This window comes from Pinus tabuliformis, chromosome 1_1 (assembly GCF_031772625.1).
Source record: "Pinus tabuliformis cultivar Carrire ecotype Pingquan chromosome 1_1, CPIR1, whole genome shotgun sequence".
Taxonomy (NCBI): domain Eukaryota; kingdom Viridiplantae; phylum Streptophyta; class Pinopsida; order Pinales; family Pinaceae; genus Pinus; species Pinus tabuliformis.
The window spans coordinates 965,660,246-965,685,990 of NC_142297.1; the positions used below are offsets into that span (position 1 = coordinate 965,660,246).

Here is a 25,745-nt window from a genome sequence, read left to right on the forward strand (position 1 = left end):
TTACAATCAAACATTTCTTGACAGAATAAATCTATAGGGTCAGAGCCCTTGCGGTTGATGCCTCACAATTGGAAGGATTGGTGTCATTCGAGTTGGTGCTCCTAAATTCAAGGTTGGTGCCTTGGTAAGATAGGGTCGGAGCCCTAGAGGTTGGAGCCTTATCAAATTCCAAGTTGGTTCTTGGCAAAACTCATCAGATATTGTATTCAATCTTTCTCTATATTTAATAAAATCATTTCTTTGATTAAAATTATAAAGAATCTAAACTAGTAATAATAACAATTGAAAAGAAATACTGATTCACCCCCCTCTCAGTATTTCCAACAATCTCCACTGATGACCAGGTAGCTGACATATTGACGAAAGCACTTCCAAACAAGACGCTTGTATACTTAAGGGACAAGCTTGGTTTGGTGGATTTGTCCTCCCTAGTTGAGAGGGAGATATAGACACAACATTCTTGTCTTCTCTTAGGAAGAAAGAATGGAGGATTGGGTAACCATCTGGCATTCGATACTCTTTGAGAATGTGGTAGGGCATTCAAGATAAAAGTAGTCGTGGACCAATATTCTTTGAGGATTAGCTACCCAAGATAAGAATAGTCCAACAGGAGGGCATACTCTGTGAACACTCAGGTGGAGTATGTACCTTAGAGAGACAATGATGATGGTGTCTATACATCATTGGTCTCACCAACATTGTGCTTTGATCTTGTGGAGAGATAGAGTTGTTAGTGAAGGCCTTGCTATGTGACAATGTTGGTTATTATGATGCTAGACAGATGGGTTACCAATCCGACTCTTCTTATGAGATCTCTTCAGATTGAGAATAGCCATGTACCTCTTATGAATACCTCCCTAGTTAAGAGGGAGTGTTGAAGAATGTGTAACTAGGTTCGGTCTTCATTATTATGAAATGTACTCTTGTATATATAAAATGAAAAAGAAATTATTTTATTATTATCAAGATTGGGTTTCTTGCCCAAGGAATTTATTTTATAGGTCAAGCACTCATTAAAGTGCTTCTAGGGTTTGTCCTAGGTATAGGAGTCATTGTCATATATGAAAGACCCTATGGGCACATTGTAAATTGTAAAAGAAAATTTATTTTGTCTTGAAATATGTCAAAAATACCTCCAAGATCAAGTCGGCCTAAGAGTTGTCAAGTCGGCCTACATGAAGAGCAACGTCCACCCTTGAAGAAGCCTATATATAAGAGGAACTCATCCTCCATTTGGATCATTCACTCACTCATCTCTCATGCTAAGGAGGAAGCAGCAGAAGGATGAAGAAGGAAGTGAGAAGAAAAGGACGAAGAAAGTCGAAGTGTTTGGGTCTCTCTATATTCTTATCGCAATGCGAAGTTAGGGTTTCTGCACTAGGGAACTTTGAAGTTCGATTTGGGAACTAAGAAGATCAAGAAGGCAAGCGAAGGTCTCTTAGGGCTTCCTACTAGCCCTAGAATCCATATCAAGGCGAGCGAAGTCAAGGGAAGAGCAGTTAGAGGGAGATCGAAGTCTCCAAGAGAAAAAGCAGCAGCTGCTGGGCAGCAGAATTTCAGATTTACTAGGAGGTCAAAGATATTGCAGTTGGAGGCTAAGGAAGACTTGATCTTGGATTGTATTTGTCTGAATCTAGGTCATGGTATTCGTCAATTGGAAGATCTGAAAGATAAGAAGAGAGTTTTGGGTTTTCCCCTCAACAGGAGAGGTTTTGGCCCTGGCTTATAGCCTATATACTGTGTCATTGTTCTTACTATTTTGGTAGTTGTTTGTGCACATTGGAATAATAAAGATCAAAGCTAATAAGTAAAAAGGTAACACAAACAGTTATCAAGTTAAGATAATTAGCATATACATTTCCCTACTGAATTATCAACATCTTCCAATGTTTGGTAATGAATATGACATTCTATTTCATTTCGTTGTTCACATTATCTATTACAATTTGATGATGACAAATTTTATATGTTGAAACTTGATGGTTGTTGTTGTGGTTGATGATTGAATCATTTGATGACCATTTTATAAGTTATAACTACTAGATGATTGATGTTATATGTTTTATAAATGGTTGATTCTTTAATGTTTATCACTAATCCAATAGTTAATTTTGTTTTTATGTTTCACTCAATTTATTCAACATTCTACATGTTTTTGAACATATATGCATCAAAATATATTAAAATATCTATTATATAAAAAACACTCTGAAAATGCTCTTGTTAAAATTGGCAACTACGGCCAAACTCCATGTGGGTCATCTTATTTATGGCAGCTGATATTTTTATTGGATCCCTCTCATCCAGAGGTAGGATTGATCTAAAGATCATCCGATTCCGACAAGTATTCATGGAGTTATGAATTTATTTATGTTATAAATCAAATTGTCAAGTCGGCCAGCAACTTGAGTAGGCTCAGAAGCCCAATAGACATGCCTCTTCATCATCTACGTTTTAGTATAAATAGAAGAGGACTTGAAGCCATTTGTCACACACACACTCACTCTTGTGATCTCACTTCATCCTATTTTGGGTTTGATGAAGATAAGAGCTAGAGGGAGTGCCCTAGGGTATATGCTGCCCTAGATAACATGCCCTAGATCTAAATGCAGTCATGGGAGAATAAGCTCCACGTTGCTCAAGAAACTGGAAAAGCTGGGAAAGCTGGAACTGCCGGAACTGCTGGAAAAGCCGGAATTGTCGGAAAAGCTGGAAAAGCTGGAACTGGCGGAAAAGCCAAAAAAGCCAGAACTGTTAGAAAAGTCGGAAAAGCCGAAACTGTCGAAAAAGCCGAAACTACCAGAACTGCCGGAAGAGCCAGAAAAGTTGGAACTGCCGAAAAAGCCGGAAACGTCAGAATTGTCGAAAAAGCCGGAAAAGCCAGAACTGTCGGAAAAGTCGGAAAAGCCGAAAAAGCCAGAACTACCGGAACTGCTGGAAAATCCGAAACAGCCAAAACTGCCAGAACTGCCAGGAACTGTCGAAACAGCAGGAGCATCTATCTCTGAAGGAGAGCAGCATGCAAGGGACAACTAACTAACAATGGGACAGTTGTATGGTACTTAGCAGCAAGCTAAGGACAATAAGCATGCTAGGGGCAACAAGCAAGCAAGGGACAACAAGCAAGCAAGGTGCAGCCAACACATAGGTCAGGATGGCAACATGGTGCAGCAATGGCACATAATGTAGTACAGTGATGGGTACAGTCATGATTAATGAAGCGTGATGAGATGCAGCATAGTGATGATGGGTGCAACATGGTGCAGCACAGTGAGGTGCAACATCATGACGAAATGCAGCACAACAATAGGTGAAGGAGTCACTTTGGAGAATCAATTGAAGCAGCATGTCTTCAATTGACCTCATGTATCATCTTCTTAGAATTGATCTATGCTCTTATCTAGATAAGTCAAAGTGTTGACTTCTGTTGTAAACATACTATCTCTCTCTCTCTATGCTGAACTATTGAAGAACATATAAGAAGAATTGACCAAGGGTTTCCCCACATTAGGGTTTGTCCCTGGCTAGCGCCACATCTTGTGTCCTCTTGTCTTGGCTTGTCTTCTGCGATTTATGTTTATGTTCTATCTGTAGTTTACTTTAACGCTGATTTGATTGCTGACTGTAAAAATTGAAATAAATTGCTCTAGCATAGAACATACCTAAAATTAACATGGTATCAGAACTGAGGTGAAGACAATGCCCAAGCAAGAGTGAAAGAGCAATCACCAAAGGCAATAGGGACAAGACAAAAGGATCAATGAGTTCCACATCTCTCTTCTAAGTTTGCTAAGGGTGAAGTGGAGGTAGAGAATATTATCAGAATGGCACAGCGGAATATCACTTCACTGGGAAGTTCAGATCTAAGGGTGGAAGGAAAGGTAGATGCCTTGGTTGCAATAAGTTCAGCCATCATGCAAAGGAGTTTCCGAATAGCAGAGCCACATCTCTTGATGAAGATAACAATCATTCCAGGGACATTTTCAATGATCAGAGGAATGATAAGTAATGCAGGTCATCAAGGAAATGGTCAACTCTTCAAAGAAAGCAAGGAACCCCAGAATCTCTTTTATGTACCTGATCGCAAGAAGAACCTGGTGTCCATCTCGAAAATGGAAGTTTAAGGTTTCAAAGGTGGCACTCATCGATGGAAAGGTAAGTGTTTGAAAATAGATTTCTCAAAGATGTTTTAGAGTTCAGGGTTGTATCAAGTCCACTAGGGACCATGTCCACTGACTCAACATCGGAGGTCTGTGAGTCAGATGGTGATCGGGATGCCTGAATTCAAAAAGAGCATGAAGTTACATATCTGAGATGTACCAAAGGAAAATCTTACAAGGTGACCATTCCCCTCATGTAGTAGGTCCATAGGGTTGGAACAACCCGTGGAGTTTGAGATTCATGAACAGGAATCTCATGTATACAGGTGGAAGAAAGCCCTTTATGGCTTGAAGCAAAACACCCTGGGCTAGTATGAGAGGATTGATAGCTGTTTGATGAAGCTGAGATTCACTAGGAGTGAAACTGATCCAAACCATTACCCAAAGGTTGTGGATGATAGACCTCTCATACTAGCACCTCATAAGGACGACCTATTTCTGACAGGTGCAGACCCTCTCATTTGCAGAAGTAAGAGGGAGTTGGATTCTGAATGTGGAATGATAAACTGCAAGCCTATGACTACCTCGAGGATATTAACTTTCAGAATTTATATGGTAGTGATGTCGAACTAGATTTGGGAAATGCCTCTGAGTTTCATAAATTCAATCACGTTGATGTTCTTCGTGAACTTTTGTCTGGACATATGTTTTGCAGTTAGCATGGTGAGCTCATATTTGATTGAGCCTCACTGGATTGGTGCCAAGAATCTTCTGAGATATCTTCGGGGCACAATCTCTCATGGATTAAGATTCACTGTCGGAAATATGAAAACTGCATGATTATTCGAATGTTGACTAAGCAGGCAGTGTGGAGGATCACTAGAGCACTTGTCAGTGCTGGTTCTCTTTGGATTCAGCTTCGATATCATAGATGAGTAGGAAGCAAAAATCAGTTGTTATAAGTACCGCCGAGACCGGATACATAACTACGAGTATGACCTCGTATGAAGTTGCCTGGTTGTGGAAACTCTTCAGTGAGTACACATGATGAATACCACTGTGATTCTCTGTGACAACCAGATGTGGGATTCGATTATTGAGGAATCCTGTATTCAATGATTGCTCCAGCAGATAAACATCAGATACTACCTTATCTGGGATATGGTAAGTCGATGAGCAAGGGGGCTCCATCACACTGAGATGATGTACAGGTCCTGCATGTTGCATACATTGAGCTCTGGGAGCTCTGGGGCTTGCGGTTCTTACTGGAGAAACATACAACCACAGGGTGACTCACCCTCCCCTGGTGGTGCGCAGTGGGACAGGATGATTCGCTCTCCTATGGACAAGATGATTCGCTCTCTTGTGGACAAGATGATTCGCTCTCTTGTGGGACAGGATGATTCACTCTCCTGTGGACAGGATGATTCGTTCTCCTGTGGACAAGATGATTCGCTCTCTTGTGGGACAAGATGATTCGCTCTCTTGTGGGATAGGATGATTCGCTCTCCTGTGGACAGGATGATTCGCTCTTCTGTGGACAGGATGATTCACTCTCCTGTGGACAAGATGATTCACTCTCTTGTGGGACAGGATGATTCGCTCTCTTGTGGGACAAGATGATTCGATCTCCTGTGTAGCAGGATGATTAGTTCTCCTCTGAGGTCTGGATGATGTGTTCTCCATGAGGATTGTGTAGCAAGATGATTAGTTCTCCCGTGAGGACAGGATTGATTAGTTCTCATGTCGAGGCATCCTACCCATGCAGTCTGGGACTCACGGGAAGTACCTCTCATCTGATCAATGAGCAAAGAAATGAGAATAGGGACCATAGTAGTACCGATGGACACATCGTTTTATCTATCGTACTCCCTTCACTAGGATGACCTTCATTGATCTAGGATCAATGATATTGGTCTTGGACCAGTGGTAGGAGTTGTGCCCACTATGACACTGACTTCGGGTCAGTAGAGCACTGGTCTGGGACAAGTGGTACATACTCTGAGACTGACTTCGAGTCAATAGAGCACTGGTCTAGGACCAGTGGTAGGAATTGTACCCACTATGACACTGACTTCGGGTCAGTAGAGGATTAGTCTGGGACCAATGGTACATACTCTGAGACTGACTTCGAGTCAGTAGAGCATTGGTCTGGGACCAGTGGTAGGAGTTGTACCTACTATGACACTAACTTCGGGTCGGTTGAGCACCGGTCTGGGACCAGTGGTACACACTCTTAGACTGACTTCGGGTCAATGGAGAATGGTATGATACATTCTTGATCAATTCTTCTTCTTCATGGTTCAGCAATGTTGAGTAGAGCTTAGCAGAGCTGAGCAGAGCCAACAGAGTTGAGCAGAGCTAGCAGAGCATAGCAAAGCCAGCAGAGCTGAGTAGAGCCAACAAAGTTGAGCAGAGCTAGCAGAGCTGAGCAGAACAGTGCAGGGCACTGATGACAAAGATAGTACAGTTGGACATATGGATCAGTGGATGGAGTTCTCCCTAGTTGAGAGGGAGTGTTAAAATTGGCAACTAGGGCCAAACTCCATGTGGGTCATCTTATTTATGGTAGCTGATATTGTTATTGGATCCCTCTCATCGAGAGGTGTAGGATTGATCTAAAGATCATCCAATTCCGACAAGTATGCATGGAGTTATGAATTTAGTTATGTTATAAGTCAAATTGTCAAGTCAGCGAGCAACTTGAGTAGGCTCAAAAGCCCAATAGACATGCCTATTCATCATCTACGTTTTAGTATAAATAGAAGAGGACTTGAAGTCATTTGTCACACACACACTCACTTTTGTGATCTCACTTCATCCTGTTTTGGGTTTGATGAAGATGAGAGCTAGAGGGAGTGCCCTAGGGTATATGCTGCCCTAGATAACATGCCCTAGATCTAAATGTAGTCATGGGAGAATAAGCTCTACGTTGCTCAAAAAGCCGGAGAAGATGGGAAGCCGGAACTGTCGGAAAAGTTGGAACTGCCGAAACTGCTGGAAAAGCCGGAACTGCCAGAAAAGCTGGAAAAGCCGGAACTGCCAGAAAAGCTGGAAAAGCCGGAACTATCAAAAAAGCCGGAAAATCCGAAACTTCCGAAAAAGCCGAAACTGCCGGAAAAGTCAGAATTGTCGGAATTGTCAAAAGACATAACTACCGAAAGAGCTGGAAAATTCGGAACTCTCGAAAATGCCAGAAAAGTCGGAATTGTCGGAAAAGCCGGAAAAGCCAAAACTGTCGAAAAAGCTGGAAAAGCCGAAACTGTCGAAACTGCTAGAAAAGCCAGAACTGCCAGAACTACCGGGAACTGCCAGAACTACCGGGAACTGCCGGAACAACAGGAGCATCTATCTCCGAAGGAGAGCAACATGCAAGGGACAACTAACTAACATTGGGACAGTTGTATGGTACTTAGCAGCAAGCTAAGGACAATAAGCATGCTAGGGACAACAAGCAAGCAAGGTGCAGCCAACACATAGGTCAGGATGGCAACATGGTGCAGCGATGGCACATAATGCAGTACAGTGATGGGTATAGTCATGATTAATGAAGCGTGATGAGATGTAGCATAGTGATGATGGGTGTAGCATGGTGCAGCGCAGTGAGGTATAGCATGATGACGAAATGCAGCACAACAATAGGTGAAGGAGTCACCTTGGAGAATCAGTTGAAGCAGCATGTCTTCAACTACTCTCATGTATCATCTTCTTAGAGATGATCTATGCTCTTATCTAGATAAGTCAAAGTGTTGACTTCTGTTGTAAAAATACTATCTCTCTCTCTCTCTGTTGAACTATTGAAGAACATATAAGAAGAATTGATCAAGGGTTCCCCACATTGGGATTTGTCCCTGGCTAGCGCCACATCTTGTGTCCTCTTGTCTTGGCTTGTCTTCTGCGATTTATGTTTCTGTTCTATATGTAGTTTACTTTAATGCTGATTTGATTATTGACTGTAAAAATTGAAATAAATTGCTCTAGCATAGAACATACCTAAAATTAACAGCTTTGTTCATTGAATCTTTAGAAAATCTTGTTTTTCACTCCCACTCTCATTCTCAACACCCTTGGCACAGATAAATTTGTTCTTTGCCAAGGTTTTCATTCTTCTACATGTATTAGGGTTGACTTCACTATGTTTTTCAACGCAAAAGTTTTTCTTTTGGGTTATTTTCCTCTGAGTTCCACACAGATGCCTAGGTTCTCTCCTTCTTTGTTTCATGACATTATCTTGGATAATTACAAGACAATTGGTTTTCGCAGAAGGAACTTCTTTTTTCTTTAGTGTTTTTTCCTTTGACTTGACATTGCAGCATATTGGACACCCCTCTCATTGCAATGGCAATTTGATATGCCTATGCTTGTGTATTTCGATAATAAATTCATTGGTCAATGGTTGTCTAACATCTTATTCAACAGGCATATAATTTTTCAAAGCATATTTTTTTCCTTCCATCTATACCTTGGCTCTTTAAATAAATAAAATTAATGCTTCATAGACTTTCAATACTTGTAAACCTTAAGAAATATAGTTTGGCCTCTCCTTCTAAGATTTCTTCACGGAATAATCTATTTTTCAACAAAAAATGCCACCTTCTTTCTTTTGGAATGGTCAATCACGAGCTCCAACATTTTTCCTACAGTCTCAAACCAATAAACACGAAAGATACATAGGAGATGTTCAATATATGGTTATAAATGAGATAGATCACCTACGAGCCCACACGATAGGTAGTTGTGCTACTTCAACTAGCTACCATCATCTACAATTATTTACACCTTATTAGCATAACGAATGACTTTCTATTAAGTCAATTAACATGAGGTGACTTAATTAAACTTTGCACTCTAGCATTGGAGTGTCAAAATTACACGTACCATAAGCCTATTTCAAATCAATGTTTTAAAACTCTGACTCGGCTGAGGGTCGACTTCGACTCGGTATCGATTCAGCCGGCTCGATTTCAGTGACTCGGTCGTTGTAAAAAATACATTAAATATTTATTTTTTATAAAAACACATAATTTAAAGATTTTCATTCATGTTACCAAACACATAGCATTAGAATATAGATAGAAGACAACATATGATCAAAGTAGGCTCATGAATATATCCATTATATCAAAATGGTACCCTATGCACTGTCCAATACATACACGATGATGATATAGAGATCAAAACAAAAACACAACCAAGGAGGCTAGAAATGGCCTCTACAACGAAAGTCTGTGACCAGTACTAATGGCTACTCTAGAGTTGCCAACATCATCTGGCTTAGTGTTACTTCGGAGCGGGAGCGAAAGCGGGAGCGAAAGCGGGGAGCGGGAGCGAAAACAAGAGCGGGAGAAACATTTTCAGAAGCTCCCGGTTTGGGAGCGAATCCCGGAGGAGTTCGACAACTAATGTCACTAACATCAAGGTACATAGAGGGATTGGTGCTCTTGATTAAATACGAGTTCCATACCCTAATACATGACAAAATTCAATGGAAACATTGCAATCCCCCAATCCTGAAATCCTGAAAAACGGATAAGTTTGCTGGATTTTGAATGAAATCTAAAATTCTACTTTCACCATATGGAATCCAATGAGGCCGGAACCACTCTCAAATATCCTGAGTCATTTCATGGTAATGTTAAAAATTTCAGTAAAAGGATGATAAAGATTAAGGACAATGTCACTTTTACTTTATAGCATTACCATGAATAGCATATCAATACTAGGGATCAGAGTCAGATAGGGAAACCCATGAGTCAGACAGGGAAGCCCAGGGAGTCCCCAATAATGAAATTTAAAAAAAAAAATGCTGAAATGACTTGACAGGGCGCTGTTACCGAGTCAGCCGGGTTGTTACCAAGCCGGCCGAGTCGTTAGCCAACTTGGCCGGCTCAGTAACAACCCGGCCGGCCGGTCCAGTTCAAAGGCCGAGTCGACCTAGTTGGGCTATGACTCGAACCAACTCGGCCGAATCAGAGTCGAAACGGCCGTTTTTTAAAGCAGTGTTTCAAATACATGATCAATGGGGACGATTTTCATATACAAAAATAGATCAGACTTGTGATTGAATGGCCAGCAATAACTCGTCTGTAAGAGCTAGGAAGCTAATCAGGAATTATCTTCATAAAATTAATACGCCAACATTACTTTATCTTTGAACACATTCCCAAAATAGAATGCAGATAAACTTGACATCTTGTGGAGATATAGATGCGCATAAATAAGCATCTAAAGGTTCAAGATTACAGAGGTGGTTACTCTGCACACATTCTGAAATTGCTTGGAGTCCTCAGCCATTTTCTTAAACTGAGACTTCTGGGATAATTTATGAAACTATGGTGATTGTCCATCCCAATGTCCCTAGATAATAGGGGAACAGTTACAATTACATTCATCTGGAGTAGATAGAAAACCTTATCTCATATATCTAGTTTGTATCAAGGGAGAAGAATGATATCAGCGTTGTGTGTAGAGGGCTTCAATAGCTGTACTTTTTGACATATAAGGATTCTTCGTTGATAAGGCAATAACATTAACAAATGAATGCTATCAATTAAAATAGTAAAAGTTCCTGAAATCAAAACAACAATTGTCCTCTAACAGAAGCCCAGTATGTGACATTCTGTGGTAGCAAGACTATGGCCCTTGGCAGCCAAAACTGAAGAAAGAATATACAATCAAAATACGCCAGTTAAGACAGCAATAAGGCATCAACCACTAAAAGAAACCTAATTTTATAAAATATCTTGGAAATTCCTTTTTTTATAACAATCACAATCCATAGAGCTGCGAGCACCTATATATTGAATTTTACATAGACAAATTTCATAAACAACTGACAGCATAAGAAAAATATCAGCTCAAAGACAAATTACTTTATATTTACATAAGGTGAAGCTTGTCGAAGAACAAAAGCTGTATCAACGTAATTATCCTCCCCCGGGCTCACATTTAATACCTGTAAAATAACAAATTTTCATCAACTTCTATACTTAGAAATATTTTTATAATTCTAGATATCAGAGATTAATATCTGAAAAGGGAAACAAACAGAACTAAGATGTATTTTGATATTACATCAACGACATATGACCTTTAATCCAAATATGAGGAAAGCATATCACAACACCAAGTATATAATATATCATGCAAGAGTCTCCCAACGCAGATTGTAAACATTGTACACTTTATTACAATTCCTAAGAGCAGTTGTCAGAAATAAATACAAAATTCAATTAAGAAGGACCTCAATATTTTAACTATGACTCTTTAATCAATTGGCAAGCTGAATGTTGTCAATCAGCAAAAATGACAAGTTCCCTCAATTATCAAGATGTGTTAGATACAACAGTCATAATTAGACATATGCATACTTGTATCATGTAATAAAGTCATAATAAATGACATAGGTAGAAAGTCCCTTTAATAAGGAAATCTAATCATGACATAACAAATATTGAGTTGTGAGAGTTACATAATATGCCCCTTACCATCCTACTATGTATTGAGACATTGCATCATGAAATAATGAAGCAATGATTCTCTTTCTTATTCGTATGTGTATTTCTGTCTATGTTCTGTGTGTGTAAATGTATGTTGGTATCAGAGTTGCAGCCACAAAGGCAAGCCTCAGAGAAAGAGGTTGAAGGGACTCACGGCTGAATCGATCAGAGATAGACAGAGAGACTACCCACACACATATCAAACATTGGGTCAAGCAAATTCATGCCAGCAAAGAGAAACCAGTTATGGTAAAACGCCAAATAAAGACAAGTAATATTTCTCTACCAAGAAATTAACATTTAAATGTTTCCTAAAGTTCAATGTAGAACATATCAAAATGTGTCAAATAAGAGAGAATCTGCTCTAATTCACTCGGATTTCAAGGCATAGATTATTGTAGACAAACCCACCTGCAAACGAATAGATTGCAAGAGAAAAGTCACATACACTCCAGGACACACAGGTCTAATGAGTTATTCACAAGAATGCATCTGCATGACAAAAGTGTATCCTCATAACAACAAAGATACAGGGGCATAGTAACAGGGGGGCGATTAATATATTACAGCAATACACAGGAAATGCACATTACAATGATTCAGGTTCTGATCAACTGCAATGTGGTTACGGCGTCTCATGACAGAGTTCAAGCCTGTAATTCAACTCTTTACAGACCAATGACCAAGGTTCACAGAGTGGAACATCCAATGTGTCAAATTTGCTGGCCAACATACACAGAATAACTAATTTCAACAGCTGAATTTAAAGATGAGCATAAAGCTCATAATTAAAGATGAGCGTGTCTAGTTAAGGCCTTCAAGGACAGTGCTGGTTAAGATAAAGATGTTTGACAGAGATGGCTTATCAATCCGACTCTTCTTATGAGAACGCTTCAAGATTTGGATTCCTTGTACCATGTAACAAATTATGCATACCTCGCTAGTTAAGAGTATTGAAAATTGTAACTAGGTTCGGCCTTCATAATGACCTAATTGTAATCATGATATTGTATATTTTTTATAAAGAAAGAAGAAGAAATTATATTTTATTTATTGGAGTATGGTTTTCATACTCAAGTTTGAGTCAAAAGCATGTTCCTTGTGCTTTTAGGTTTTCTAGGTCTTTCTAGGTCTTTCTAAGATAAAAAATAAATTTTGTCACGTGTCATAGTCCCATTTGGACCCATTGTAATAAAGGAAAATATTTATTTTACCAAGAAAAACCCACTTATAAGTCCAAGACCAAGTAGGCCCAAGGAGTGGATCAAGTCGGCCTAAAGGAGGGGAATTCGACCCTCAAGAAAGGCTATATAAAGGAAAGCATTTCAACTCATCTGGACATTTCACTCAAGCAAGTTCGATCTGCAATAGCAAAGGAGAAGAAGTGTAGATGGGAGAATGAAAAAGAGGAGCAAGGTCGAAGTTTGTCCAAGACAATCTTCTCGTCTCGCTTCTAGGGTTTATGAAGCTGCCAATTACAGACAGGCCGAAACTCTGTTGCAAGAGGTTGAAATTCTATGAAGCAGGTGCAGGGCATCGAAGTTGCAGCATCAAAGTAGCAATATCGAAGTTTTGGAAGCTGTCTAGAGGAAGATCTTGTTGGGGGTTGGCTTGGGGCTTGGAGGGTTTGTTGGCTTTGGTCTTTGGGTCTTGAAATTCTCTTTGTAAGCAGATTCTATATAAGAAAAGAAGCATTTTTCTGGGTTTTCCCCTTGGAGGGGTTTTGCTCTGGCTTGGAGCCTATAACTTGTGCACCTTGTATCATTGTGATCTTCATTGTTTTGGTAATTGCTTGATGAACATAATAAAAAAAGTAATAAAAGGCCAACTAACATCACAAGTAATTACCAAGATAAGGAAAATAAGTTATAATTTACAAGTCTCCAAATTTTTCAACACAGAGTACATGTCTGCAAATGAAATTTTTTTCATAGTCATCATCATCATGCAGCTTCCAAATTGTCATTGTAATCCCAAATTTTACAGCCCGGTGGGCCTTTATTGTAAAAATGATTTTAGTATGTCTATTAAGCCATGTAAAACATCTACATAAGCTTGTGATTCTTAGCAAAGAGTTTCACTATAGGGAGTTTTTTACCCTCCACCAATTATTCGTGTTTTGTAACCCTCATAATGGGCAAACATTTTCTCCCACACATACCCCAAAGCTAGAGTGGGACTCGATGGCAAGGTCTTAGGTGAGTCCTAGTGTTATCAAGCCTATGTAAATCATCATACTAGACCATCTCTCTGATGTTGCAGAATTTGGTTGAGCCTAGAGGTCATATTTTAATTGTAAAATTCCCCCTTCTATATGCAATGTCTATGTAATATTTCATGTAAAAAGTGTTGTCTATAGAAGTATTAGGGGGTATGAGTACTTATTTTTACAACTCAACTCCTAAATTTTCTATCTAGGCACACTTTGAGGGTGGAAAATATGTGAAAATCCCCTCCTAAGTCATTTATTTTATTTTCCAATGAAAAATGTCAAAATAATTAAGTTGGAAATTTGTCAATAAATTAAAATGAAAGAAAATTAAATTCTCTCCAAGTGGAAAAATTATCAAAATATTATTAAGGACCTTTCCCAAAAGGAATCAAGTCAAAAATATGAGAAAGATCACATTTCCAAGGCAGAAGTCCCAATAAGAAAATTCGTTGGGCCAGAAAGAATTATTTTCTTAAGGAAATCGATTTTTTTTGTCTAGATGGTTATGTTGAATGAGGGAATTTCGAAAATTCTATTTTTTGAAGAGTCTCCAGTGGTCCAAAACCCTACAAAAGTCAGAGCTTGGTCCCATTTAGCTTAGTAATCAAGGAATTTGATTTTTTTGGAGATCTATGCAACAGTAATCAAGGGATACAATTATTTTGACGAGGATGAAGCCATGGATCAAGGGAACTAGCCTTTTTTCCTCACGCTATTTGTTCCTTGTTGTAGGATCAGAAAATCATTATTGAGCTCTAAGTCAAGCCCTATTGGTTGTAATATTTTTCTGGAATAATAAAGAAGTCTTTGGGGTTTATTTATCGTGGTGTTCCTCTTCTACTTTTTCTGTTAATATTTTTCTAAATCTTGTTCTTAATGCTCTACTAAATTTAAATTTTATAAGTTATTATTTCATTTAGCCAAATGTTGGATTAACTATTTGCATAGGTATCTTGCATTAGTTATTGGGCTTAGAGAAGCATATTAAGTCGATTGATCTAGCAAGTATCTCTAGATCTTGAGATTTATTGTGTTATCTAACCTATAGTGATCTAATAACTTAATCTTAAGTGTGTAGAGACTTTATGGTATTCAAATCTTAGGCATAAGGGGAAGCCTTCAGCTGGACTAGCCAACTCCCAAGACAAGAAATTTTAAGAGCCCATTGGGTTAAATTTCAAGACATATCTAGCCATTTGTTTTGCAGTGATCTTGGCTATTGCCCACTCATTAAATTATTTCACTCATTTATTTTTAATCTATTTGTGCATTAACTGAATAGATATGCTTATAAGAACCATAATCATTGTAAATTTTGTAAATAATTTTCTTTAACCCTAGTATATATTTCTCCATTTTTGCATATAGCCATTGGGGTTTTTAGCATGATTTTCTTGCAGATCTGAAGAGGATGTCTAGGGTTGCTTCTTAAATTCGTTTTGCAGGTTAATTACTCTAAAGCACTGTTGATAATATCGGCGATATATCGGCGATATTCGGAAATATCGCGATATTTTCGGCAAAACGATATATCGCCGAGAAAATATCGCGATATTTTCTGTTTTGAAAATATCGCCATATTTTCAAAATATCGGAAAATATCGGCAAAATATCGCGATATTTTGAAAATATCGGCAAAATATCGGCTATATTTTAAAATTTGAAAAAATTATTTTTTATGCTTGCCGATATTTTGCCGATATTTTCGCCGATATTGCCGATACGATATTTTCTGGACCTTCGCCGATATTTTGCCGATACCGATATTTTACCACCTGCTCTAAAGTATCAAGGAAGAATCGATTTTTGAGGGTTCTATCCCTCACTATACGGCTAGGTTTTTTAGGGTCAACGTCTCATTTGGGAGGGTCGTCTAGCCCTTTGGGCATCTCTCTTCAGGGCCGCAAGGAATTATACCTCTTTAAGGCCTCCAAGAGGGTTCGATCTACCACTTTGTAGCTTTTAGACATCAAAAGAAATTTATCCAAGGAAACTGCAAGGGTTTGAGGCCCTTATCTCACTTCAAAACTGTTGAAATTTGGTACCAGAGGACAGGTGGTTCCCTAAGGCTTTGATCTTTGGCCTAGGGAAAAGCGTCCAAAAGAATTTAATTTTTCTCCTAAAGTGACTTTATAATTTTTATAAAGTTAAATCTAATTTAAAAGTGACTTTAAGTGATAAAGTTACTAAAGTCTAATTTTAAAGTGACTTTTATAAAGTCAATGAAAAATTAGAAAGGAAAAGTGACTTTGGAAATAAATGACTAAGTGGGTCTTTATTAAACTGGGATGAATTAAAAAATAGAAAGCGAGATTTAAACGAACATTTTATCTCAGGCATAGATCTCAATCTATTTCAGCCATTGGATTTAGGGATCACCCAAAAGTCACTTAGGGTTAGACTATAGGAGGAAAATGAGGAAAACGTCATTCATTCTTTCATGAGCAGATTGGGAGAGGAGAGCAAGAGAGCAAGAGAGATTTCAGAGCAGGGAGGAGAAGGAGACAGCAGCTTGGCACACATTCCAAGGCAGCAGTTGATCAGATTTGTACAGCTGATTCAGCACACAGTGAAAGGCAGATTTTGGCACGATTTTCGAGGAGTGGTTTGCACAAAAATCGAGGAGCAGTTTGCTGGTTTTTCTGCACGCAAAACGAGGTTCGTACAGCGCATTTATTGCAGGTTGTACAACACATTTATTGCAATCCATACAGCAACATTTAATGTTGGTCGTACAGCAGCGTTTAATGCTGAAAGCGGGCACGAAAGTCGACGAGGTCGTACAGCATTTATTGCTGTCCTGTTTGCTGTAATTTCCAAATTGCTGTGAGGCACGGGAAAAGAGATAAGTTGTAAATTTGCTTGCTGATTTTTTGTTGAATATTTCTCACTGTAAAAGGCAATTTTCAGAAATAAAGAAGAGCTCTCGAACTAGTTTTCCCCAAGAGTTGTAGGGGGTTTTCCAGGGTCACCTTGACCAAAAATCTCTGTGTTTAAATGTGTTTTAATGGCTGTTTGTAACTGCAGAATTTTATTTCTACACTTTCCAGCATTCTGTAAAATTTCCAGAATTTGTGCTTTCAGCGAAAATTTATTTCTTCAGTGTTAAATGTATGGATATGGGAATGGGCATTTAACTATATGGAAGAAATAAGGTGAAACTGAAAATCGGGGTGCGAAAACAGAAATTTCTACATGGATCAGAGCTTGAGTGCTAAAGTGCAGTTCGAGACAGCAAGGAGAAAAATTACAGCTGTTGATTTTTCACTCAGAAAATTCTAGCAAGCTGATTTTTCACAAACAGCAGTTTTCTCTTTACTACAGCACTGCTATTTTTCAGTTTTAGGACAGCAGGATGTCATTGGGATTGAGTGTGGAGTATAGGTTGGATGGGCATACAAATTACAGCGTTTGGAAGGAGAGAATGCAGAGTATCTTTGAGGAGGCAGAAGTCTGGGATATCATGGTGCATACCACACAAAACCATGTTGTTGTGCCTACTGATGCTACTCAGTTGGCTAAGTATAATAAAAAGAACAACAAGGGTAAGAGGCTGATTCTAGACGGAGTCAAAGGCCATTGCATTCCTCATGTGAGAGGAAAGAGAAATGCCCATGAGATGTGGACAGCATTGTCCAATCTCTACCAGAGTACCAATGAGAACCGGAAAATGGTCCTGAAGGAGAAGCTGAAGAACATTAAGATGGGTAATGATAGTGCAACTGGATATCTCACAAAGATTACTAATGTGAGAGATGAGTTGGCAGCAATTGGAGCGGCCATTCAACCCACTGAGTTGGTGCGGATTGCAGTGAATGGCCTCCCCCGTTCATGGATGAACTTTGCTGATGGGGTTTGTGCACGTGAGACCCTTCCCACGTGGGAGAGGTTTTGGGATGATTGCATTCAGACAGAGATCAGGAAAGGTCAGCTTGGGGCAGCCAAGCCAGTTGAGCAAGATGAGGATGTAGCACTATCGGCAGGAGGCAAGAAAGGCAAAGGGAAGAAGTATGCTTCCACAAGCAATGGTGGGGGCAAAGGCAAAGATAAAGGTAAACAGAGTGACACACAGAAGGACTATTCCAAGGTGAAGTGTTGGAATTGTCAAAAGGTGGGACACTATGCAGTTGTGTGTCCGGAGAAGAAGAAGAAGAAGGGGAAGAACCAAAACGTGGCAGCTTCAGCAGAGGTTGAGGACTTTGCAGTTTGTTTTGACCGGGAGTTTGGGTTCACTGCGAATGAGTCCTCTAGTGCAGGATCACCTGCCACACAGGTTCAGAGGGAGAATGCTTTTCCCTCAATTAGCGGAGCATCTTCAGGTATCTGGTATGTGGACAGTGGGGCTTCACGTCACATGACAGGAGTCCGGGAGTACTTCTCAGAGCTTTCAAAGAGTGGTACTGATATAGAGGTAGTACTCGGTGATGATAGAGTTGTTAGAGCAGTCGGTGTGGGGACTCTGACATTTCAGAGGGAGTCCAAACCTCCCTTGAAGGTGTCAGACGTTCTTTATGTGCCGGGGATGACGAAGAACCTCATATCCGTCTCAACTTTGGAGGACAGAGGATATGAGGTACTATTCAGGGGAGGACAGGTGTTGATGTATCCCACGGGCACTCCAGCTGATTCAGCTAGAGTGATAGGTGTACGCCATGCAAAGGTGTACAAGTTTGCATTCCAGTCCCTTGTGGCATTAAACAGTAGTACCGACAGCAGAGCTAGCAGTTCTGAGCTGTGTGAGATTTGGCACCGCAGGATGGGACATATGTATCATGGAGCCTTGAGGACCTTGCGGGAGATCACTACAGGTGTGCCAGATTTCAGTACTGATCACTTTGATACTTGCAGAGGATGTGCGATGGGCAAGTCTACCAAATCCACTTTTCCCGGCAGTGACAGCAGAGCGACTGGGATACTTGATTTGATTCATTCTGATGTCAGCGGTCGGATGTCTGATGTTTCCTTGAGTGGATATGACTACTATGTTTTATTCATTGATGATCACTCCAGGAGGACCTGGATTTATTTCTTGAAGACCAAGAGTGAGGTCTTCAAGCGGTTTCAGGAGTTTAGAGCTCTTGTGGAGACACAGACAGGTCGGAAGATCAAGTCCCTCAGGTCGGACAATGGGGGAGAGTACACCCTTGGAGAGTTTGTTGACTATTGTGCGGAGGCAGGCATTAGGAGGGAGTTCATTGTTCCTTACAACCCCCAGCAGAACGGGGTTGCGGAGAGGAAGAACAGATCCATCGTAGGGGTTGCCAAAGCCATGTTACATGATCAGGGGTTGTCATTGTTCTTGTGGGCAGAGGTCTGCAACACAGTTGTTTACTTGCAGAACAGGAGTCTGCATCGTGTCTTGGGGCACATGACTCCGGAGGAGGCTTTCTCTGGGAAGAAGCCTGATATTGGTCATCTTCGTATCTTTGGATGCATTACATACTCCTACATACCCAAGGAGAAGAGGACCAAACTAGAGCCCACCGCAGAGAAGGGTATCTTTGTGGGCTACAGTGAGACCTCAAAGGCCTTTCGGATTTACATTCCTGCACAGAGGAGAGTTGTTAGGCGGGATGTGAAGTTCGAGGAGGACAGGGCCTTTAGGAGATCACGGGAGTTAGAGTATCTGGATCAGCCAGACCCTCAGCAACAGTTGAGTCAGTCGCAGGGATCCAGTGGGCAGGGATCAGGAGGTACATCTATGAAGATGTCAGGTCCGTCAGTGAGCAGTGGCTCACCGAGCCAGAGGGGTGGTGCTCCAGGCAGCATACGGAGCAGTTCACTAGGGAGTCCACTAATGGACAGTTCACACGGTACCTCAGCTTCTACAGGTTCAGGTGCAGGCAGGAGGACAGCAGACAGACAGTCAGGAGTTCAGGCCCCAGATGATGATGAGGAGGAGTTTCATTCTCCAGTGGGAGAAGTGCGCTCAGGGAAGAGGAAGCCCAAGTGGCTTCAAGACACCTTGAGAGATGCCACATCTGTTGCTGAGCCGAAGAGGCCGGTCAGAGAAAGTAGACCACCTGAGAGGTTTTGTAGCTATATGGCAATGCTTACCAGCATCCTTGACTCTGAGCCTTCTAGCTATGAGGAGGCAGCTAGCCAGCGGGTCTGGAGAGAGGCCATGCAGGAGGAGTATTCTTCTATCATGAAGAATGATGTTTGGGAGGTGGTGCCGAGGCCTGAGGGCAAATCCGTGGTTACTTCCAGATGGCTTTACAAGGTAAAGCATGCAACAGATGGAAGCATTGAGAAATTCAAAGCGAGGTTTGTGGCTAGAGGGTTCTCCCAGGTAGAGGGAGTTGATTATGAGGAGACCTTCGCTCCCGTGGCTCGATATACTTTGATCCGCTCCATTATATCGATAGCAGCAGAGATGGGTTGGAAAATCCACCAGATGGATGTGAAGACTGCATTTCTCAATGGCTTCATACAGGAGGAGGTGTACATTGAGCAGCCACAGGGCTTTGAGGTGCATGGGAAGGAGTCCCATGTGTGCAGACTGAAGAAGGCCCTTTATGGCCTCAAGCAAGCTCCCAGAGCTTGGTACTCCAGGATAGATACATACTTGCAGGGGTTGGGTTTCACAAAGAGTGAGGCAGATCCGAACCTTTACTTTATTGTGATAGGTGAGGAGCCTCTCATTCTGGTGCTGTATGTGGATGACTTGGTCATTACAGGTGCGGAGAGACTCATAGAGCACTGCAAGAGAGATCTTGCGGCGGAGTTTGAGATAAAGGACATCGGCTTGATGCATTACTTTTTGGGTTTGGAGGTGTGGCATGAGGAGGGGCATTTCTTCCTGGGGCAGGGGAAGTATATTGTGGACATCCTTGGTAGATTCCACATGGAGGATTGTAGACCCATGTCGACACCGATGATCACCAACTGGAAGAAGCTTCATGCTTCGGATTCTGAGTTGGTGGATCCCACATTGTACAGGCAGCTGATTGGTTCCTTGATGTATTTGGTCAACACTAGACCAGATATTTGTTTTGCAGTCAACACGATGAGTCAGTTTATGTGTGAGCCTAGGAAGGTTCACTAGGTGGCTGCAAAACACATTTTGCGGTACTTACAGGGGACAATGGATTATGGTCTGGACTACAGGCAGGGGGATGGAGTGAGATTGGCAGGTTACACTGATTCTGATTGGGCAGGTTGTGCTTCTAACAGGAAGAGCACTTCAAGGTGTTGTTTTGGGTTGGGTTCGGCAGTAGTGTCATGGTTCAACCGGAAGCAGCAGTCAGTAGCATTGAGTTCAGTGGAAGCAGAGTATATGGCAGCCAGTCTAGCTAGTTCTGAGGCCATCTAGCTTCGCAAGATGTTGTTTGGCTAATTTGGTCAGACGTTGAGACCTTCAGTGATTTACTGTGATAATCAGAGTTGCATTAAACTCACAAAGAATCCAGTATTTCATGACAGGTCAAAGCATATCGGGATCAAATATCATTTCATCAGAGACTGTGTTCAGAAGCGCGCTGTGAAGCTTGAGTATATTCCCACTGATGAGCAGGTTGCAGATATTCTTACCAAAGCCTTACCACGAGGCAAGCATGACTACTTCAGGAACAAGATGGGTGTGGTGAAGAACACCTTCCTCGGTAAGAGGGAGTGTTGAAATTTGGTACCGGAGGACAGGTGGTTCCCTAAGGCTTTGATCTTTGGCATAGGGAAAAGTGTCCAAAAGAATTTAATTTTTCTCCTAAAGTGACTTTATAATTTTTATAAAGTTAAATCTAATTTAAAAGTGACTTTAAGTGATAAAGTTACTAAAGTCTAATTTTAAAGTGACTTTTATAAAGCCAATAAAAAATTAGAAAGGAAAAGTGACTTTGGAAATAAATGACTGAGTGGGTCTTTATTAAAGTGGGGTGAATTAAAAATAGAAAGTGAGATTTAAATGAGCATTTAATCTCAGCCATAGATCTCAATCTATTTCAGCCATTGGATTTAAGGATCACCCAAAAGTCACTTAGGGTTAGATTAAAGGAGGAAAAAGAGGAAAAGGTCATTCATTCTTTCATGAGCAGAATGGGAGAAGGAAAGCAAGAGAGCAAGAGAGATTTATGAGCAGGGAGGAGAAGGAGACAGCAGCTTAGCACACATTCCAAGGCAGCAGTTGAGCAAATTTGTACAGTTGATTCAGCACACAGTGAAAGGCAGATTTTGGCACGATTTTCGAGGAATGGTTTGCACAAAAATCGAAGAGCAGCTTGCTGGTTTTTCTGCACGCAAAACGAGGGCCGTACAGTGCATTTATTGCAGGTCGTACAACGCATTAATTGCAGGCAGTACAATGCATTTATTGCAGTCCATACAGCACATTTAATGCTAGTCGTACAGCAACATTTAATGCTGAAAGTGGGCACAAAAGTCGAGGAGGTCGTACAGTGTTTATTGCTGTCCTGTTTGCTGTAATTTCCAGATTGTTGTGAGGCACGGGAAAAGAGATAAGTTGTAAATTTGCTTGCTGATTTTTTGCTAAATATTTCTCACTGTAAAAAGGCAATTTTCAGAAATAAAGAAGAGCTCTCGAACTGGTTTTCCCCAAGAGTTGTAGGGGGTTTTTCCAGGGTCACCTTGACCAAAAATCTCTATGGTTAAATGTGTTTTAATGGCTGTTTGTAACTGCTGAATTTTATTTCTGCATTTTCCAGCATTCTGTAAAAGTTCCAGAATTTGTGTTTTCAGCAAAAATTTATTTTTTCAGTGTTAAATGTATGGATATAAGAATGGGCATTTAACTATATGGGAGAAATAAGGTGAAACTGAAAACCGGAGTGGGAAAACAGAAATTTCTACAAAAACTTAATTTTTGCAAGGGTTTCAAATTAAAAAAAAAGAACAATTTTCTCCATTTTCTCATCAAAAATCTAAATTGGGTTTGATTTTGCAGATTGATAAGCCTATTTGTAGCTCAAATTTTGATTTGTAGGCCTTCCTTTGTCTCGCCGTTGGCATCATTGGCCATTTTTAGCCTAGTCACGAGCATCTTAGGGCTTGATTAGCTTAGTTGCAGGCCTCTTGGGGTTTGTATTTGTTGTTCCTAATCTATTAGACTTAACCCTTGGTGTTTTGCGGGCCTATACTCATCATTTGAAGGGGTCTTATCACATGTTTTCGGCTTGGGACTAGCCATTTTTTGATCTAACCATTAGAGGAGTATTTTGAGGGCTAGCCGCAAGGCCTAGAGGCTTCATTCATCGTAGTCATAAGCCTCCAAGAGGACTGCATACCCTTCTGGTCTGAAGTAAATTATTTGAAGGGATTTAACACAAAAATTTGAAGATTCACAGCATGAAATGACTCATAATTTGTCACATAATTTTCTAGCCTTTTTTCTTGCTTGGTGGTGGGTCTTTGAGGTCTGATTCGTCAAGGCGGTGAGGTTTTCTTGAGGTTTGGTGCAAGTCCTTCGTCATTGACGTATATTATCCATTGCCTTGTGCCTTCCTCTTTGGTGTTTGATAACTTGCGGAGTGGCTGTTTGTATAAATGTGCTATCATCTTTGTAATCTCCTCAAGCGTTGCAAGAGCCTTTCTCATTGTCTATGTCATGTCCCCAATAAATAATTTTGCCAAGTAAAATCCTCATTTTGCAATTTTGGCATTAGGGAATATTTTGGCACATAAAACATAGGAAAAGTGGGTTATGGAGGCCCCACTTAATTATTTGGAGGAGAAATAAACATTAATGGAAAAGGAAATAATTTTTGTTAAGTGAAATATGGAGACCACCAAAGACAAAAATTCGACTCCCTTGAAAAATCTGCACTATGAGAAGGAAAGAGAAAAGAAGGGGAGTTTGAACTTGTGGAGAGAGGGGACCACCAAGGGAAAAAGGACCAACATCTATAAATAGCACGTTCGGTTCCACTTTTGCATCTTTTTTTCATTATTTTCTGAAGATTGAACTCTCTCTTGGAGATTGTTCAGCACAAGAGAAGTAGAGATGTTTAGCTCAAGAGTTTCAAGCGAAACTCTCCCTCACTTCAGAGAACTTCGAATGTCTCCCTAGTGAGGCTTTGTGGGAGTCTATTTAAGGAATTCTGTTGGAGTTTATTGCAGAATATTCACTCAAAAATTCATTATTTATGGGCACAAAAGACAAAGCCCAGAGGTTATTTGGAGCAGCATCTTTCTATTACAGGTTTCAGGTATTTGCAAGATATTTTCTATTGGTTAGTGGAGTTTGGCACCATTTTTCAGAGTTGTTCTTGTATCTTTTGGCTGGGAAGAATTTTCTCCTAAAGATTTTGCGGGGGGGTTGGAGAACAAAGTTTTTTTTGGTATTTGGTGTTGGTATTTGTCGGGTGTTTTTAGTTGGGAGTGATAGCTATTTGTCAGAAGATATTTGTGCACGATTTCTCAACCATTTGCAGGAGAGTTTTATCATTTATCACTATCTTCTCTTTGCTTGGGCACAAAACTGTGTAGCTGGAAAATCGCTCTATTTTGGGCATTTCTGGTCAGCGAGAACTAGCCCAAACAACTTATGGGTTTTGTTGGTTTGAGTGTGAGGAGCCTATAGGAAATTTTATAGAATTTTATAGGCAGTATTCAGGATAGAATTGTACATTCTTATAGTAGGGTGCATTGTTGGTTAGCTGGGCAGTTTGCATCACATTATGGGTTCGATTTTGACTTGGAGTTAGGCCAAACCTTTTCTGTTTATTTCTGGGTTATATGAGAGGAGTTTGTGGTTGTGATTTCATATCAATCTAGGCATTATTGAGGTCAAAATTTCAGTTTCCTTCCAGTAGCAGTTAGCAGAATTTTTGGGCAGTGCGTAGATTTTGTGGGAGCCATTTCCAATAGTTGGATTAGTAAGATCTCACCTGGGGTTTACCTAGCTTGCATAGCAAGCTCAAGTTCTATCATTCCTTGTCATTTATGTACTCAAATTTTTGTATTAATAAAATGGCTCAGTTTCTTGTGTATTTTGATGTGCATGTTTTGAATTGTCTATTTTTGTTTCTTCCTTGTACACGTCTTTGTTATTTGATGTAAATTTCAATTTGGGACATTAGAGTCTAGGATGCTTCTTCTTCATTGTAATCTTGATAATAAAAGTGATCTTCTTGCTTGTAGGGAGCTTGGAATTCAATCCCATGGTATCCCCCTCCTCATTTAAAAGGGAAAAGACTTTATCTTCTTAGTTAGCTTCTCTTGTTTTGGTTTTAGATAATAACCTTTCTATTGCTCTCATTTATTAGATAGGCCTTCATTGATATCATAGGTTAGATCTAATCTTTGAATTGCACTTTCTTTTCCTTTCATTTTGTTAGCAATCGCATCTCCCATCATCTATTTGTGTTTGTATCATTAAAATTTTCACTTGTTTTCATTGTAATATCATAAGTGAAAATCATCTTAACGGTCACTATAACTAAGGCATTTGATATTGTTGTCATTGTTTCATTGAGTAATCCTAAAGTGCTTTATTGGTTCATTATTGAAATCGTATAATCTTGTGTTTTAAAGTGATATTTGAATAAGCTTGGTTATAAGTGAATTAAAATCTCTTACATTGAATCATTTTTCCATAAATGTATCTCATTGAAACTATCTAATCTCATCATCATTTGCAGTATCATTTTAGATCTAGTTTTGCATTCCTAAAATTTACCTCCAAGCATAAGCTAGGTTGATAGAAAACTAGGACCACCTTCTTCATACCAATTTGAGAAGCTAGACCCTTACTCAACGGTTAAAACAAGTGATCTTGAAGTTCTCTTATGGGCAGTCCCTTGTAGGAATGAAGGCACTTGGGTCATTACAACTCCTAGCTAGGCATCGTTAATGAGGCCTTAGCCTCCTTCACGAGGACTTCTTTCTACAACCTTGTTTAATACTTGCTTCAAAACAATTGAGGAGAAGGCTTTCATCTAAATTAGGCATATAATTAAAATTGACCAAGATCTTGCATCT

General features: G+C 40.1%; 1 protein-coding gene across 2 annotated transcripts in view; it reads right to left on the reverse strand.

Annotated features, from left to right (window-relative positions):
• The window catches only part of LOC149217708 (uncharacterized), a 369,289-nt gene that overhangs the window by 165,654 nt on the left and 177,890 nt on the right, over window positions 1–25,745 (reverse strand). For both annotated transcript variants that reach the window (XM_089393059.1, XM_089393058.1), the window contains exon 9: window positions 10,973–11,055. In XM_089393059.1, coding sequence (XP_089249185.1) covers window positions 10,973–11,055 — 83 coding nt within the window. The remainder of the gene's footprint in view (window positions 1–10,972; window positions 11,056–25,745) is intronic.